The 19,972-nt window shown below is 38.9% G+C and overlaps 1 protein-coding gene across 8 annotated transcripts in view; it reads right to left on the minus strand.

Moving 5' to 3' along the window:
• Positions 1-19,972, minus strand: part of NF1 (neurofibromin 1) — a 304,993-nt gene that overhangs the window by 218,203 nt on the left and 66,818 nt on the right. For all 8 annotated transcript variants that reach the window (XM_074388406.1, XM_074388407.1, XM_074388405.1 and 5 more), the window contains exon 2: positions 1,437-1,580. In XM_074388406.1, coding sequence (XP_074244507.1) covers positions 1,437-1,580 — 144 coding nt within the window. The remainder of the gene's footprint in view (positions 1-1,436; positions 1,581-19,972) is intronic.

Below are 19,972 nucleotides of genomic sequence, written 5' to 3' on the forward strand. Positions count from 1 at the left end.
TATGTGAAAACAGAACAAGAGAAAAAGTATCTAAAATATGGGAATAAGGCAAAAAGGTAACTTTGTATCTTTTCAATGTCATACTAGAACATTATCTAATAAACCTAAGGACCATCTCAAAAAAAAAAAGGGAGGGGAAATGATCTTCACAATCTACAAGCAGAAGCTACTTGACAACTCAATACAAACAAATACAGATTTGAATTATAAGTGTACGCTGGGTGGGGTGGCTGACACCTGTAATCCCAGCACTCTGGGAGGCTGAGGTGGGCAGATCACCTGAGGTCAGAAGTTCAAGAGCAGCCTAGCTAACATGGTGAAACCTCATCTCTACTAAAAATACAAAAAGTTCGCCAGGCAAGGTTGCACACACCTGTAATCCCAACTACTGGGGAGTCTGAGGTAGGAGAATCACTTGAACTCCCGAAGCCTGAGGCAAAAGAATCACTTGAATTTGGGAGGTGGAAGTTGCAGTGAACTGAGATTGCGCCACTGCATTCCAGCCTGGGCGACAGAATGAGACCCTGTCAATCATTCATTCATTCATTCATAAATATATGAATTCAAGAAATAAATGAATGAATGAAATGCATGCATGCATGTTAAGACCAGCAGAGAGTTCAGAGTTAACCAAGAAAAATCCAGATCAGTTGCCATGAACTGAGTATGTTAGTTTGGAATAGCTCAGAATGAAGATGTTAAATAGGAACTGACAGAGAGGAAGGGATAGCTTGAGAGAAACGAAAGATGTTATATGTACAAAGGTACAGAGGGAGAACAGTTGGAGTACTCTAAAGTCTAGGAAATATCAATACGTTTTAGAAAATGGAAAGAAGAAAGAAATTATGAGCTTTTAATGTGAAATTATTTGATGAAATTCGTATTTGATAAAAACTGTTTCAACAACAGGCTCTTTACTACAGAATGTCACAGGTTACAGAAGGAGAAAAAAACATTAATATATTCATAAAAAAATCAATCCACACTTTAGGACTATGAGATCATATTTTATTTATCATCTACTTAAGACTGGGGCAATCATATAAATTCAAATAAGATGCTAAAGAAAAATATGTATAATAGATTACCGTGGTCAATTCGTGTATGACACAAAAGCTGTGTGAAATCCTAATTCAATAAAAATACTGGAAAAGGAGATAGGGTCACAAATAAGAGATGTTTCTAAGGGAAATAACAAAAAATCAAATGAAAGTCATGGTTACTTGTGCTTATTGAATCTAAAACCCAGCTGATAAAAATTCTGAAAAAATCAAAATAAAAAAAGTTACCTGTGCTCATGAATAAAATAAGATGATTGGTTAAATCCAAAGTCCACAGAAAATAACATTCCATACTTCAAAATATGCTATTCTAAACTTTTAAATCAAAAACTAAAGAAAGCAAATTCCCCAAAACACAGTAACCCAAATACTCACCATATTGTTAACATTCTTTAAGATATTAGTGAGGCCGCTTATAACCAAAGAAAACTTGTATTTGGAAATATTGATTAGACATTCCTTGTTGTGCTCAGTACTGACTTTGGTATGTGTGTTCTGTTGTCCTGTTTTTATTGGAAGCTGAAAAAAGAAAAAACACGTAAAGAGCTTATCCCTGAAAATGACTATAAATAACTTACTTCCCAATGAAAATCATGATGTTTTAGGAAAATTGTATCAACCACAGATACCTACATTTGCATCTCAAACTCTGATTTTCAATATATGGTACCATTTATTACAGCAAATCTTAAATTCTTTGGAAACTTCCATTTTTGCAGCTTTCTTTCTGGATGTCATAAATGTCTATCTACAAAATTAAATTCTTTACCAAGCACTATATAAGAAGAAATGATGACTCACAGAAATAGAGCTATTTCCTTGTGGCTAAAAATTGTTTCAGAGAATGTCTGCAATAAAATGCATATAACCGTTTCCCTTATATACTGAACTCAAACATTAAAAGAAAAACAGACCAAGAAAATCTATGCCCTAGACCTCTAGTGAATAACGGCAAACAACTGCTGATTGTTCAGACACAAGAACGAACTATAAAACCTGGAAAAAAATTAGTAAGACCGACACAGTAAGATAAGCACCCTCAGCTACACAACTGAAGGGCTAACAGGACACAAATAGAAAAATCCCATGAGAAAAAATACTCTTTGAGAAGATCACATTTGCATTTCTCTGTGAATGAGTTACGTTCCACTGTCTAGAAGTTCATCTCTACTCTGTTCAAACGCAGCATTCTGTATTTCAATCATGATGCACATACTTATTGTTAATATTAAACCCTGCTAAATGCTAACAGAGAAACCTAGCAAGGTTCCTGTGTGAAAAAAACAAACCCGAATACAACTTTCTGATTCTTAACACGGTATAACTAAAGGTGGAAAGAGAACAAGTGGCATGCCCAAGTTTGCTAAGTCAGTTAACAATAGACGATTAATTTGATAGTAAAGAAATACTAAGCAAAATGAGGGGCCATTTTTAGAGTATAAAGTAGGGGACAACAGAAACTACAAAACTCAATAATGTTAATTATAAAGATTATGAAACAAAACAAAACCCGAAGGGCCAAAAATGAGAATTTTAGAAGACAGAAGGGGCTAAAATGCAGCTGCGAATCTCCCTAAGTATCCCATAAAAATCAGAGAAATGGCTGCAGTGGCTCACATTCCCATTACAGCACTTTAGGAGGCCAAGCTGGGTGGATCATTCGAACAGTTTGAGACCTCAAGTCTGGCCAACATGGTGAAACCCTGTCTCTAAAAATACAAAAATTAGCCAGGTGTGGTGGCACATGCCTGTCATCCCAGATACGAGGGAGGCTGCAGCACAAGAATGCCTTGACCCTAGGAGGTGGTGTTGCACTGAGCCAAGATAGCACCACTGCACTACAGCCCTGGCAACAGAACAACATTGCATCTCAAAAGAAAAAAAAAAATCAGAGAAACTAAAATTTCTCTAGTAAAACCACAAACTGTCTCAATAAATTAGGTATCAAAAGAACATATCTCAAAACAATAAAAGCTATTTACGACAAACCTACAACCAGTATCATACTGAATGGGCAAAAACTGGAAGCATTCCCTTTAAATCTGGCAGTAGACAAAGATGCCCTCTCTCATCACTCCTATTCAAAATAGTATTGGAAGTTCTAGCCAGAGCAATTAGGCAAGAAAAAATAATAATAAAGGGTATTCAATTAGGAAAGGAGGAAGTCAAAATGTCTCTGTTTGCAGATGACATGATTGTATATTTAGAAGACCCTATCATCTCAGCCCAAAATCTCCTTAAACTGATAAGCAACTTCAGCAGAGTCTCAGGATACAAAATCTATGTGCAGAAATCACAAGCATTTCCATACACCAATAACAGACTAACAGAGAGCCAAATCATGAGCAAACTCCCATTCATAATTGCTACAAAGAGAATAAAATACCTAGGAATACAACTAACAAAGGATGTAAAGGACCTCTTCAAGGAGAACTACAAACCACCGCTCAAGGAAATAAGAGAGGACACAAACAGATGGAGAAACATTCCATGCTCATGGTTAGGAAGAATCAGTATCGTGAAAATGGCCATACTGCCCAAAGTAATTTATAGATTCAACGTTATCCCCATCAAGCTACCAATGAACCTTCTTCAAAGAGCGGGAAAAAAACACCTTAAACTTCATATGGAACCAAAAGAGAGCCGTCATAGCCAAGACAATTCTAAGCAAAAAGAACAAAGCCAGAGGCATGACACTACCTGACTTCAAAGTATACTACAAGGCTACAGTAATCAAAACAGCACGGTACTGGTACCAAAACAGAGAGACCAATGGAACAGAATGGAGGCCCTGTAGGCAATGCCGCAATGGGGAAAGGATTCCCTGTTTAATAAATGGTGTTGGGAAAACTGGCTAGCCATATGCAGGAAACAGAAACTGGACCCCTTCCTGACACCTTACACTAAAAGTAACTCCAGACAGATTAAAGACTTAAGCATAAGACCTAACACCATAAAAACCCTAGAAAAAAACCTAGGTAAAACCATTCAGGACATAGGCATAGGCAAGGACTTCATGACTAAAACACCAAAAGCATTGGCAACAAAAGCCAAAATAGACAAATGGGACATAAACTCCAGAGCTTTGGTACAGCAAAAGAAACAATCATTAGAGTGAACCAACAACCAACATAATGGGAAAAAAGTTTTGCAATCTACCCATCTGACAAAGGACTAATATCCAGAATCTGCAAAGAACTAAAACATTTACAAGAAAAAGCAAATCCATCGAAAAGTGGGCAAAGGATATGAACAGACACTTTTCAAAAGAAGACATATATAAGGCCAATAAACATATGAAAAAATGCTCATCATCACTGATTAGAGAAATGCAAATCAAAATCACATTGAGATACCACCTCATGCCACTTAGGATGCCTATCATTAAAAAATCTGGAGTCAACAGATGCTAGAGAGGATGTGGAGAAACAGGAACACTTTTACACTGTTGGTGGGAGTGTAAACTAGTTCAACCATTGTGGAAGACAGTGCGGTGCTTCCCCAAGGACCTAGGAATAGAAATGCCATTTGATCCAGCAGTCCCATTCCTGGGTATATACCCAAAGGATTATAAATCATTCTATTATAAAGATACATGCACATGTATGTTCATAGTGGCACTGTTTACAATAGCAAAGACCTGGAACCAACCCAAATGCCCGTTGACGATAGACTGGACAAGGAAAATGTGGCACATATACACCATAAACTACTATGCAGCCATAAAAAATGAGTTTGTGTCCTTTGTAGGGACATGGATGAACGTGGAAACCATCATTCTCAGCAAACTGACACAAGAACAGAAAATCAAACACCGCATGTTTTCACTCATAGTCGAGTGTTGAACAATGAGAACACAGGGACACAGGAAGGGAAGCACCACACACTGGGGTCTGTTAGGGGAGCCAAGAAAGTAACAGTGGAGGCTGGGGAGGTTAGGGAGGAATAACATGGGAAGAAATGCCAGATGTAGGTGACGGGGTGATGGAGGGAGCAAACCACATTGCCATGTGTGTACTTATGCAACGATTCTGCATGATCTGCACATGTACCCCAGAACCTAAAGTACAATAAAAATAATAATAAACAGAAACTGATGAACAGATAAACATCAACATAAAAATGAAGGGACGAAGCTCCTCATTCTCAAACCCAGAGAAGTGAAGAAATAAAAACAAACCATTTACAGTTACAGTTACAAAACTGGTTGGGGACAGGTGCAATGGCACATGCCTGTAATCCCAGCACTTTGGAAGACTGAGGCAGAAGGAATGCATGAGCCCATGAGTTGAAGACCAGCCTGGACAACAGAGTGAGACTTCATTTTTACTTTTTTAAAAAAAAGAAAAAAGAAAAAAAAAAAAGCTCGGCCTGGCAGCATATGCCTGTAATCCAGCTACTTAAGAGGCTGAGCAGGTGGATTGCTTGAGCCTAGAAAGTTGCAGTGATCCAGCCACTGCACTCCAGTTTGGGTAACAGAGTGAGAGCGTGTCTTTGGAAAACAAAAAACAAAAATACTGGTGTGGTATATGCATTTATGCAAGAAAAAGCAGGGGGAGGCAGAATGTCTAGTGGATCTGACAAGGATCCTCAATGTACTGAATCCTTAATGAAAAGCACAGCAGCCCAAGTTACGAATATTAGCCAAAACAGAGGGTAGTTATGCTAATTGCCATTTGCAGATGAGTGACAAAGGCCTATCAAGGTCTGAAAAGAATGGCGTATACTCAAAACCATCACTGTCTAATACAATTTGCTGTGGTAATGATATTGCTCCATATTGGCAATACTCAATACAATACCCACTAGTCATCACATGTAGCTATTAAGCACTTATAACATAGCTGGTATAGATGAGAAATCAAAAGTTTGAAGTTTATTTAAATTTATTATTAAAGTTCAAATTTAGCTTGAAGTAGCCACACATGTAATTATCAGATCCGACTAGACAGCACAATTCCTTTCAAGATAGCCCACGCTGAGAAGAAACTGCTCAGAATAAACTTCAAATTGAAAATAGGGGTAAAGAGAGAAAAGAAAAAAGGTCCAAACAAACATGAAAAAGAAAAAGAAGAACAAGAGAGCTCTGAAAGAATAAGACCATTTTTTTAAAAAAATTTCATGAAAATAAAAAAATAATTATCTCTAGAGCCATAAAGCTACAGAGCTATCCTGGCCTACAAATCCCTTCTACCAATTCAGAAAAATTAATTTCACATAAAAATGAGTGGACAGAAAAGCACTATGGTCAAATCATATGTAAAGTTATTATAAGAAAAAGAAATAAAAAACAGAAAAACATAAGAATAAGGGTCTAAACAACAGAAAATGAAAGTATCAAAAAGGCATATCCACCAACAGATGAAAACTGTAAACTATTATTTCAAAATGAGCCAAGAGAAATTAAGAAAATGACAAAAGATGTGGAATAACACAAGAATTACAGATAGAAATAAGTTAATAGAACTCTTTCATGAAAGAATTAGAAAAAAGAAAAATCATTCCAGAAATGAAGACTAACCAGAAGATACACAAGCCTGAGTTAACACAGAAGATAATGCTTTAACAGTAAAAGAATGTTTAAAAAAAAAAAAAAAGGAATGAGGAAGAAAGTTGTAATATAAAAAGAAATTACAAATGAGATAATAAGAATTTGTAGTAAAGTGACCAAAAAAAGATAGGAAAAGAAGATCCAACATACATACAGCAGGAGTCCCCAAAGAAAGAAACCAAACCAATAGAATAAAACGGATATTAGAAACTACAATTCAAGAAAACTTTACTGAAATTATTTTTGAAATTAAAAAAAATTGAAACTGTATCTTTTTTTAATTTTTATTTTTTTTATTGCATTTTAGGTTTTGGGGTACATGTGAAGAACATGCAAGATTGTTGCACAGGTACACATGTGGCAGTGTGATTTGCTGCCTTCCTCCCCTTCACCTATAACTGGCATTTCTCCCCAGGCTATCTCTCCCCACCTCCCCACTCCCCGCTGTCCCTCCCCTACTTTCCCGAAACAGACCCCAATGTGTAGTGCTCCCCTCCCTGTGTCCACGTGATTTCATTGTTCAACACCCACCTATGAGTGAGAACATGCAGTGTTTGATTTTCTGCTCTTGTGTCAGTTTGCTCAGACTGATGGTTTCCAGGTTCATCCATGTCCCTACAAAGGACACGAACTCATCATTTTTGATGGCTGCATAACAGTCCATGGTGGATATGTGCCACATTTTCCCTGTCCAGTCTATCATCGATGGGCATTTCGGTTGGTTCCAGGACTTTGCTATTGTAAATGGTGCTGCAATGAACATTCGTGTGCATGTGTCCTTATAGAATGATTTATAATCCTCTGGATATATACCCAGTAATGGGATTGCTGGGTCAAATGGAATTTCTATTTCTAGGTCCTTGAGGAATCGCCACACTGTCTTCCACAATAGTTGAACTAATTTACACTCTGACCAGCAGTGTAAAACTGTTCCTACTTCTCCACATCCTCTCCAACATCTGCTGTCTCCAGATTTTTTAATGATCACCATTCAAACTGGCGTGAGATGGTATCTCAATGTAGTTTTAATTTGCATTTCTCTAATGATCAGTGATGATGAGCATTTTTTCCTATGTTGTTGGCCTCATATGTCTTCTTTTGTAAAGTGTCTGTTCATATCCTTTGCCCACTTTTGAATGGGCTTGTTTTTTTCTTATATCTCTGTTTTAGTTCTTTGTAAATTCTGGATATCAGTCCTTTGTCAGATAGGTAAACTGCAAAAATTTTTTCCCATTCTGTTGGTTGCCAGTTCACTTTAATGACTGTTTCTTTTGCCCTGCAGAAGCTGTGGAGTTTAATTACGTCCCATTTGTCTATTTTGGCTTTTTTTGCCAATGCTTTTGGTGCTTTGGTCATGAAATCCTTGCCTATGCCTATGTCCTGAATGGTTTTGCCTAGATTTTCTTCTAGGGTTTTTATGGTATAAGGTCTTACGTTTAAGTCTTTAATCCATCTGGAGTTAATTTTAGTGTAAGGTATCAGGAAAGGGTCCAGTTTCTGCTTTCTGCACGTTGCTAGCCAGTTTTCCCAACACCATTTATTAAACAAGGAATCCTTTCTCCATTGCTTGTTTTTGTTGGGTTTCTCAAAGATCAGATGGTTGTAGACATGTTGTGTTGCCTCCAAGGCCTCTGTTCTGTTCCATTGGTCTGTATCTCTGTTTTGGTACCAGTACCATGCTGTTTTGATTACTGTAGCCTTGTAGTATAGTTTGAAGTCTGGTAGTGTGATGCCTCCCGCTTTGTTCCTTTTGCTTAGAATTCACTTGACTACACGGGCTCTCTTTTGGTTCCATATGAAGTTTAAGGTTTTTTTTTGTAGTTCTGTGAAGAAGGTCATTGATAGCTTGATGTGGATAGTGTTGAATCCATAAATCACTTTGAGCAGTATGGCCATTTTCACGATATTGATTCTTCCTAATCATGAACATAGAATGCTTCTCCATCTGTTTGTGTCCTCTCTTATTTCCTTGAGCAGTGGTTTGTAGTTCTCCTTGAAGAGGTCTTTTACATTCCTTGTTAGTTGTATTCCTAGGTATTTTATTCTCTTTGTAGCAATTGTGAATGGCAGTTCGTTCTTGATTTGGCTCTCTTTAAGTCTGTTATTGGTGTATAAAAATGCTTGTGATTTTTGCACATTGATTTTGTATCCTGAAACTTTGCTGAAGTTGCTTATCAGTTTCAGGAGATTTGTGGCTGAGAGGATGGGGTCTTCTAGATATACAATCATGTCGTCTGCAAATAGAGACAATTTGACTTCCTCCTTTCCTATTTGAATACCCTTTATTTCTTTTTCTTGCCTTATTGCTCTGGCTAGAACTTTCAGTACTATATTGAATAGGAGTGGTGAGAGAGAGCATCCTTGTCTAGTGCCAGATTTCAAAGGGAATGTTTCCAGGTTTTGCCCATTCAGTATGATATTGGCTGTTGGTCTGATAAATAGCTTTTATTATTTTGAGATATGTTCCATCAGTACCTAGTTTATTGAGGGTTTTCAGCATAAAGGGCTATTGAATTTTGTCAAAGACCTTCTCTGCATCAATTGAGATAATCAGGTGGTTTTTGTCTTTGGTTCTGTTTATGTGGTGAATTACGTTTATAGACTTGAGTATGTTGAACCAGTCTTGCATCCCCAGGATGAATCCTACTTAATCATGGTGGATAAGCTTTTTGATGTGCTGTTGCAATCGGCTTGCCAGTATTTTATTCAAGATTTTTGCATCTATGTTCATCACGGATATTGGCCTGAAGTTTTCTTTTCTTGTTGAGTCTCTGCCAGGTTTTGGTATCAGGATGATGTTGGTCTCACAAAATGATTTGGGAAGAGTTCTCTCTTTTTGGATTATCTGGAATAGTTTCAGAAGGTATGGTACCAGCTCCTTTTTGTATGTCTGGTAGAATTCGGCTGTGAACCTGTCTGGACTTGGGCTTTTTCTTGGTGGTAGGCTCTTAATTGCTGCCTCAACTTCAGACCTTGTTATTGGTCTATTCAGGGTTTCGACTTCTACCTGGTTTAGGCTCAGGAGGAGGCAAGTTTCCAGGAATTTACCCATTTCTTCCAGGTTTATTAGTTTATGTGCATAGAGTTATTCGTAATAATCTCTGATGATGGTTTGAATTTCTGTGGAATCTGTGGTGATACCCCCTTTATTGTTTTTTATTGCATCAATTTATTCTCTCTTTTCTTTTTTATTAATCTGGCTAGTGGTCTATTTTGATGATCTTTTCGAAAAACCAACTCCTGGTTTTATTGATTTTTTTGAAAGGTTTTTTGTGTTTCTATCTCCTTCAGTTCTGCTCTTAGTTATTTCTTGTCTTCTGCTAGGTTTTGAGTTTTTTTGATCTTGCTCCTCTAGCTCTTTGAATTTTGACGACAGAGTGTCAATTCTAGATCTCTTCTTTCTTCTCATGTGGGCACTTATTGCTATATATTTTCCTCTAGAGACTGCTTTAAATATGTCCCAGAGATTCTGGTATGTTGTGTCTTTCTTCTCATTGGTTTCTAAGAACATCTTTATTTCTGCCTTCATTTCATTGTTTATCCAGTTAACATTCAAGAGCAAGTTGTTCAGTTTCCATGAAGCTGTGCAGTTCTGAGTGAGTTTCTAAATTCTGAGTTCTAACTTGATTGAACTGTGGTCTGAGAGACTGTTATGACTTCCATTCTTTTGCATTTGCTGAGCAGTGATCTGCTTCCAATTATGTGGTCAATTTAAGAGTAGGTGTGATGTGGTGCTGAGAAGAATGTATATTCTGTGTGGATTTTGGGTGGAGAGTTCTGAAAATGTCTATTGGGTTTGCTTGGTCCAGGTGTGAGTTCAAGTCCTGGATATCCTTATTAATTTTCTATCTGGTTAATTTGTCTAATATTGACAATGGGGTGTTAAAGTCTCCCACTATTATTGTGTGGGAGTCTAAGTCTCTTTGTAAGTTATTAAGAACTTGCCTTATGTATCTGGGTGCTCCTGTATTGGGTGCGTATATATTTAGGATCATTAGCTCTTCATGTTGCATTGATCCTTTTACCATTATGTAATGTCCTTCTTTGTCTCTTTTGATCTTTGTTGCTTTAATGTCTATTCCATCAGAGACAAGAATTGCAACTCCTGTTTTTTTTTTTTGTTTGTTTGTTTTTTGTTTTTGCTTTCCATTTGCTTGGTAAATCTTCCTCCATCCCTTTATTTTGAGCCTTTGTGTATCCCTGCATGTGAGATGGGTTTCCTGGATACAGCACACTGATGGGTTTTGCCTTTTTATCCAGTTTGACAGTCTGTGTCTTTTGATTGCCAGCATTTAGTCCATTTACATTTAGGATTAATATTGTTATGTGTGAATTTGATACTGCCATTTTGATACTAGCTGTATGTTTTGCCCGTTAGTTGACACAGATTCTTCATTGTGTTGATGCTCTTTACCATTTGGTGTGTTTTTGGAGTGGCTGGTACTGGTTGTTCCTTTCTATGTGTAGAGCCTCTTTCAGGAGCTCTTGTAAAGCAGGCCTCGTGGTGATGAAATCTCTGAGTACTTGCTTGTTTGCAAAGGATTTTACTTTTCCTTCACTTATGAAGCTTAGTTTGGCTGGATAAGAAATTCTGGGTTGAAAGTTCTTTTCTTTAAGGATGTTGAATATTGGCCCCCACTCTCTTCTGGCTTGTAGGGTTTCTGCTGAGAGATCTGCTGTGAGTCTGATGGGCTTCCCTTTGTGGGTAACCCAACCTTTCTCTCTGGCTGCCCTTAGTATTTTCTCCTTCATTTCAACCCTGATGAATTGGATGATTATGTGCCTTGGGGTTGCTCTTCTTGAGGAATATCTTTGTGGTGTTCTCTGTATTTCCTGCAATTGAATATTGGCCTGCCTTGCTAGGTTGGGGAAGTTTTCCTGGATAATATCCTGAACAGTATTTTCCAGCTTGGATTCATTCTCTTCGTCACATTCAGGTACGCCTATCAAACGTAGATTACATCTTTTCACATAGTCCCACATTTCCTGAAGACTTTGTTCATTCCTTTTTACTATTTTTTCTCTAATCTTGCCTTCTCGTTTTATTTCATTGAGTTGATCTTTGATCTCTGATATCCTTTGTTCTGCTTGGTTAATTTGGCTGTTGAAACTTGTGCATGCTTTGCGAAGTTCTCGTGTTGTGCTTTTCAGCTCCATCAATTCACTTATATTCCTCTCTAAGTTGTCCACTCTTGTTAGCATTTCATCAAATCTTTTTTCAAGGTTTTCAGTTTCTTTGTATTGGGTTAGAACATGTTCTTTTAGCTCACAGAAGTTTCTTACTACCCACCTTCTGAAGCCTGATTCTGTCATTTCATCACACTCATTCTCCATCCAGCCTTGTTTCCTTGCTGGTGAGGAGTTGTGATCCCTTGTAGGAGGAGAGGTGTTCTGGTTTTTGGTGTTTTCATTCTTTTTGCACTGGTTTCTTCCCATCTTTGTGGATTTATTCACCTGTTGTCTTTGCAGTTGCTGACTTTCAGATTGGGTCTCTGAGTGGATACCCAGTTTGTTGACAATGAAGTTATTTCTGTTTCTTAGTTTTTCTTCTAACAGTCTGGTCCCTCTGCTGTAGAACTGCTGAGGTCCACTCCAGTCCCTGCTTGCCTGAGGATCACCTGCAGCAGCTGCAGAACAGTAAGGGTTGCTACCAGTTTCTTCTGCTATCTTTGTCCCAGAAGGATACTTGCCAAATGTAAGTCTGATCTCTCCTTTGTAAGGTGACTCTTTGGATATACGGGGGTCAGGGAGCCGCTTGAGGAGACAGTCTGTCCTTTGCAGGAGCTCCAGTGCTGAGCTGTGAGCTCTGTTGTTCATTCAGAGCTGCTGGGCAGGTACATTTAGGTCTCCTGCAGCAGAACCCATATACACCTTTTTTCCCCCCAGGTGCTCTGTCCCAGGGAATCAGGGCTTTATGAGTTTCCATTGTGCTGCTTTTTTTCAGGGCTGCCCTGCCCAGCAAGGAGGAAGCCTAGTCGCTGTTTGCCTGTGAGAAGCTTTGCTGAGCTGCTGTTGGCTCCGCCCAGCTGCCGTGTCAACTTGCCTGCAGTTCTGTTTATATTGGTGTAGTTAGAACTGCCTCGGCAATGGTGGCTCACCTCTGTAATGGTGGACTCTCTCTGTAATGGCAACTTGAATTGGCAACCACAGGCTGCCTCAGCAATGGCGGACTACCTCCGTAGTGGTGGAGTGCCTTGATAATGGTGGACGCCCCTCTCCCACAGAGCTGGACCATCCCAGGTTCAGCTGTGCTTGCTGTGAAACTCTCTACCCAGAGTGTTTCCAATTGCTGTTTTTTGTTTTGTTTTTTCTTTTTTGTGGGGGTGGGACCAGCCGAGCCTGATCACCTGGCTCCCTGCCTCTGCGCCATTTTTTTTTTTTTTTTTTTTTTTAGTCGAACGGTAGTCTCTCTCCCAGGTGTTCCAGTCGCCTGCTGAAGAGGCACTGGGATCTGTGTGACTTCCCGTGTGGCGACTCACTGCGCTGACTAAAACAGTGGCGCTGAACATTCATGGGCTTTTCTTTGCCCAGGAATCTTCTGGCCTGGCTCCCTGTTTCAGTCCCCTTTTTATCCAGATGAATGGGCGACTGTGCCTTCCCGGGGCTCCAGTTGTCAGCTAAAATGGCACCCAGACCAGCGTATTTTGTACGGAGAACTGCCGTGCCGGGGCACCGGCAAAGCAGCTGCACCAGCCAAAACAGCCACACCGACCAAAACAGTCATGCCAGCCAAAACACCTGCGCTGGTGACCCATGGGGCTCCTCTGCCTGAGAATCTCCTGGTCTGTGGGCAATAAAAATCTGTCTGGAAATGCACTGTCCACTCACCCTCTGCACTTTCACTGGGAGCTGCACTCCTGAGCTGTTCCTAAATGGCCATCTTGGATCTCTTCGCTGAAACTGTATCTTTAATGTGCATACCACACACTTGAAAAAAGTGACCCAGAATGACCAACACCTGAAGGTATTTTGAACTTCTCTGAACAAGATGTAGGGTTGTTGGGTCCCACAGGGTTATGGGGTGTCCCTTATGCTGTGCTGAGGTGCAGGATTCCAGAAGTAAAGAGATAGGAGACTGAAGAACTGGTGAAGAGCATCTGGACTTGGAGCACCATGTCATCTATGAGCAGAGACAGGAGAGGCCCGAACGCGCAGAAGCATCTGTATTTATTAGGTACAGGCAGGGGGAAAGGTCATAATCGAGGTGATCATCTACAGGCTTAGTAATAGGGCATACATAATCACCAGTAACAAGCAAGGGAGCCACCCCTTTATGTCACCTGGGCAAACAGGTAGGGTGTGCACAGTAGGGGGCTGTGATGTGCCCAGTAGAGTGTAGTGTACAGAAAAGGGGTACACCTCCATTACGTCATCAAGGCAAGAAGGTGGGCTGTGTGCAACAGGTGTCGTGTGCAAAGATTCTTATCTGGGGTTTGGAGACTTCAAAGGATTTCTAATAGAAAGATACTGTAAGCCAATGCAGTAGGAGCTGACAGACTTGTGCTCTTCTCTTACGATATTTATGGGAGGGTGATTCGAGCTAGCACAGAAGTGAGAAAAGACTGACAAGGTGCACAACCGCAGTGACTGGTCACACCAGAGGGGTTCTTCTCCCTCAGTTATTTCCAGCATTTCAGGCCTGAGGCCTACTTTCCACAGGAACTGGATGCAAGGTACTACAACTTCTTTTTCAGGAGAGGCTCTTCCTCCAAGCCTGCCATATAGCGTATGCCCTTTCAGGCAGAACCAACACCTGAGACTTTGGTTCTTGTCCTGGTCTGGCTGTTTTCCCATGTACTACTTCTGTTCTGTGACCGCTCTAGGCATTCCTCCTACTACAAACTACTAAATGGTTATATAGAAGGATTCTATAAATCAGCACTAAATTTGTCAGCAAAGCTCAGACTACAATACCTATATAATTATACAGAAAGATTATATGGGACTAGGTATGATTACATATATATATAAGCTAGATAATAATCAGTGAATTATGCTTCAGGCACTAACTGTGCCTGGGGTCTGCACAGTCCTCCTTCCTCGGTGCTCATGGCGGGGTGTTACCCACACAAGAAAAAAAATTCTTTGAACTTACAGGCAGAAAGAGGAAATTACTTACACAAAAAAACAAAAATTAGACTTTCACCAGACTTTGACAAAATTTTATGTCAGAAAACAATGAAGTAACATAAATTTAAGATATTTAAAGAAAACATAAAGCAAGGATTTCATATCTAGCCAAACTGAATTCAAATACAGTCAGTCCTCTGTATCCATGGGCTCTGCATTTATGCATTCAACAAACTGCAAATCAAAAAAAAATTTTTTTTAATGTGTCTGTACTGAACATATACAGACTTGTCCTTAAATAATAGTGTACAACAACTATTTACATAGTATTTACATTGTATTATTATAAGTAATCAAGGGGTGATTTAAGGTGTACAGGAGGATATGCATAGACTATATGCAAATACCATATCATTTCATATCAGGGACTTGAGCATCTGCAGATTTCACTGTCCATGGGAGGTCCTGGAACCAATGTCCCACAGATACTGACAGACAATTTTATAGCAATGACAAACTGTTCTAAATTGCAAGAACCCAGGAAATTTTGTTCTCTACCATTTCCTGGAGGATATACTAGAGAGTATGCTTCAGATGACCAAAATAACTGGAGAGACATCCACGTTAACAGGAATCATTAAATATAGTCATGTGTCACTCAATGACAGGGTATGCTCTCAGAAATGTGTCCTTACATGATTTCCCTGTCATGTGAATATCACAGAGTGTACTTATAAAAACCTAGATAGTATAGCCTGCCATACCCCTAGTCTATAGGGTATAAAGGGTACAAACCTGTACAGCATGTTACTGTACTGAATACTCTTGGCAACTTTAACACAGTTTTTGTGTATCTAAACATAGAAAAGGTAAGGATATTGTATTACAGAACTCCCATTTACATATGCAGTCTATCATTAACCAAAATGTCATTACGTGGATGGAGCATCACTATTTTTTAAAAGAACTGAGAATGGTGGTAATAAGGGAGAAAGTATATTATGTGACTGCTTTATATACTTGATAATATAGATACAATTATCAAAATTGAGAAGAGGGTGGTGAGAGCATATAAATAGTAGAATAATATGTTTCCTGAATGTCTTGTTATTAACTGAGAGTAAAACACTAGGGAAACAGGAGATGAGGAGAGGAGGTTACTAGCTCATTTCAATACTGCTCAGAGTAAAAAAACCAACTTGTTAATATTCTTCCACCCCAAAAGAGAAGGAAATTAGAATACCATATAAAGGTATTAATATAATGGTAACCAACAGAACAAAACACAAATTGTATTAGTGGTGTGTGTGGTGTTAACTGTTAAGCTGGGAACTACTTTCCCAGAATCCCATTCACTGTGCGGCTCTGGGTTAGAGTTGGTCTAAAGGGTAATTTGTATAGGCTGTATATCCCTCATCCAAAAATCTGAAATCCACAACATTCCACAATCCAAACTTGTTGATCAACAACATGACTCTCAAAGGAAATGCTCATTGGAGCATTTCAAAATTTCATATCAGGGATGATAATGGTAAGTAAAATGCAAATATTCCAGAACCCAAAAATATCTGAAATCCAAAACACTCCTAGTCCCAAGTCATTTCAGATTAGGGATACTCAACCTATATAAAATTTTTTGAAATGTGGAAGTGAAGCAGCAGCTATTATTCTGAAGGTTTTCACAGAAAAGATACAATGACAGACATATACAGAAGTACCCAGAAAGTTCCAGCTTTTACTCTCTCTTTCACTCTATGTCCAGCTCTTTCTTTGGGACAGTGGTCACTTTGCTGACCAACAGTAGCCCAAATCCACCACCAGATGCTTCGGTACAAACCTACAGAGCATTGTAAGACAAAGCTTACATGGCAAGAGCTTCTCACAGTGTCCTCCTCAAGTTCTTCCTCCATAATCTCTTCATGGCTGGATATACTTCGCTTCTCAGATTTCCCAAACAGCTCCAACTTGTCTACCCATGGTCATTGATTTAGACGATCTGGTTAGTGGACTCCTCTGATCCTTCAATTCCCCTTTCCTGAAAACTCACCTCACTTAAGTCCCCTCAAAATTATATACAATCTAATTTCTACAATAAATTCCTTATCGTTAAACAGTCTGAATGCTGGTGCGAATCCTAACTGATAAATCGTTCTAAATACAAAAATACATGCTGAGGCTGGGTGCAATGGTTCACACCTGTAATCCCAGCACTTTGGAAGGCCAAGACAAGCAATCGAGACCAGCTTGGCCAACATGGTGGAACTCTGTCTCTACTAAAATACAAATAATTAGCTGTGTATGGTTGCACATTCCTATATCCCAGCTACTTGGGAGGCCAAGGAATGAGAGTGGCTTCAACCCAGGAGGCAGAAGTTGCAGTGAGCTAAGCTCCACTGCCCTCTAGCCTGGGCAACAGAGGAAGACTCTGCCTCAAAGAAAAACAAGTGTGTGTGAGCAAATAACATGGACAACACAATGAAACTTAAATATAAGACATGTATAAAATTAAATGTAACATCAAACAAATAAATGAATCCAAATTCATTAAACAATGGAATAATCTCCAGGATATATTTTAAGTCAAAAAAAACAAAAAAATGAGATGGAGAAAATATACACAGTATGCTCCATTCATATAAGAAGAGGGAAAAGATAGAAATATATGTTTCTCACATTAAGAAGGCTGGGCAAGGTGGCTTAAGCCTGTAATCCCAGCACTTTGGGAGGCCGAGGCGGATGGATCATGACGTCAAGAGATCAAGACCATCCTGGTCAACATGGTGAAACCCCGTCTCTACTAAAAAAAAATACAAAAAATTAGCTGGGAGTGGTGGCGCGTGCCTGTAATCCCAGCTACTCAGGAGGCTGAGGCAGGAGAATTGCCTGAACCCAGGAGGCAGAGGTTGCAGTGAGATCGCGCCATTGCACTCCAGCCTGGGTAACAAGAGCAAAACTCCGTCTCAAAAAAAAAAAAAAAAAAAAAGGAAACAAAACAGGAGAATGAAATGCTAAAAAAAATTAGTGGTTACCTTTAGGAAATGAAAAAATATAAGCAGAAGTGACAAGGATAGAATCCATATTCCTTGTTTCTGCAGATTTCATTTTAGAACTACGTAACCTACATAAACATGAAATTAAAATTTGAAGAAGTCTAGAAATCAAAAATAAATGAACTCAAATCTGTATCTAATTCTTTAATGGTATAATCATAAAGAGAGGAACTAATCTATGTGATTTCGAATTATATTGACTGTATACTCCTAATATACTCTAGTGACAAAAAGATAAATCTTGATCCTGTTATGTATTGCAGAATCAAGGAAACAAATAATTCTGTGGTATTTTAATTCTATCACTCCTAGTGGCTCTAAAAAGCCAAGACTTTCAGCATGGGAGATAAAAGTAATGGCAAAGAACCCGTAGCCTTGAATTTGAAATACAAGTATCTATATTAAGTCAAGATATTTTATTTTTTATTAAAAAATTTATTTCTACTTCTGTCCACTGAAACTGCCTAGAAACAATGACCAATACAACAGTAATGACTAATGACCAATCCCCTAGTAATCCTCACCCAAATGTAATCTTGACTTACCAATTCTCAGTAAAAGGAATCAGGACACATTTAGGAAACGGCTGCATCAATGTATGGAGATTTAAAAAAAAAAAAAAAAAAAACATAATGACCCTGGAACATCTTGTCATATCAGATAGCAACACTGACTAATAAGGGTCAAGTCAAAAATAGTTAGAAATGAATTTTCAAAAGGCCCCCACTGGCCAAAAGTGTAACAATTTGAACATTGTTAAGGATGGCAATTTATTTAAATGTATTAAATATACTTAAATCCCTACTGCTGTTTCCACATAGGACAGAATAATTTACAGCAAAACAATAGCTCCCATCATAAACTTAATTTCTAACAAAAGATGAAATATAAAAATCATCTGTTTTAAGGATTCACAGAGCTACTAAAACAGTAAGGATTGGTAAGTCTAATACCCAAAAAAGAGTGAGCTATAGTGAGGTAAGGGGATCTTCTGCAGCTGCTTTTCCCCTGGGGCATTTGCAGATTCCGGTCAGAAAAAGAGATTAAAAAATAAAGCTTTCTTTTCCCAGGCAATGTACCTCTACTGGAAGAAGAAACCATCAGAGATTCTGGTGTTCACTGCAGGCTAGATTGGCAAAACTGAAGACCTAGGGAATCTCAAATGCCTCAGTGAGTGGAAAGGGTAAAAAAGCAAAACCAAAAACTTCTGAAAAGCAGAATTTGAAAACCTTCAGGTTCAAGAAGACAAAAGAGTTCAGAACCTGCTAGTGGAGAACTTAGCAAATATAGTTCTCAGTGATAAGCCCTGGAAGGCTATGTCTTCTACAAACAGGATCAAATTACAGCAACTGGAATCCTTGTAAGCTACTAGGAAAAGTGTAACTCAGTACTTACCTTGGAAACTGGCACTATCTGTTAAAACTGAACACACACATACTCAGCAATTTCACTACATATATACCCAATAGAAATGTATATATATTCACCAAAAGATATGTACAATAATGTTTTATAGCAGCATGTTTTATAACTTCCAACAACTGGAACAATCCAAATGTCAATAACAGAATTGGTTTTTTTTGTTTGTCCTGTTTCTTTTTTTTAAATTGTACTTTAGGCTCTGGGGTACATGTGCAGATCATGCAGGATCGTTGCATAAGTACACACATGGCAATGTGGTTTGCTGCCTCCATCCCTCCTGTCACCTACATCTGGCATTTCTCCCCATGTTATCCCTCCCTAACCTCCCCACCCCCCCAATTGTCCCTCCCTTGGCTTCCCCAACAGACCCCAGTGTGTGATGCTTCCCTTCCTGTGTCTCTGTGTTCTCATTGCTCAACACTCGACTATGAGTGAAAACATGCGGTGTTTGATTTTCTGTTCTTGTGTCAGTTTGCTGAGAATGATGGTTTCCACGTTCATCCATGTCCCTACAAAGGACACAAACTCATTTTTTTATGGCTGCATAGTAGTTTATGGTGTGTATGTGCCACATTTTCCTTGTCCAGTCTATCGTCAATGGGCATTTGGGTTGGTTCCAGGTCTTTGCTATCGTAAACAGAGCCACTATGAACATACATGTGCATGTATCTTTATAATAGAATGATTTATAATCCTTTGGGTATATACCCAGGAATGGGACTGCTGGATCAAATGGCATTTCTATTCCTAGGTCCTTGGGGAAGCACCGCATTGTCTTCCACAATGGTTGAACTAGTTTACACTCCCACCAACAGTGT

Source organism: Saimiri boliviensis, chromosome 17 (genome assembly GCF_048565385.1).
Source record: "Saimiri boliviensis isolate mSaiBol1 chromosome 17, mSaiBol1.pri, whole genome shotgun sequence".
Classification (NCBI taxonomy): Eukaryota; Metazoa; Chordata; class Mammalia; order Primates; family Cebidae; genus Saimiri; species Saimiri boliviensis.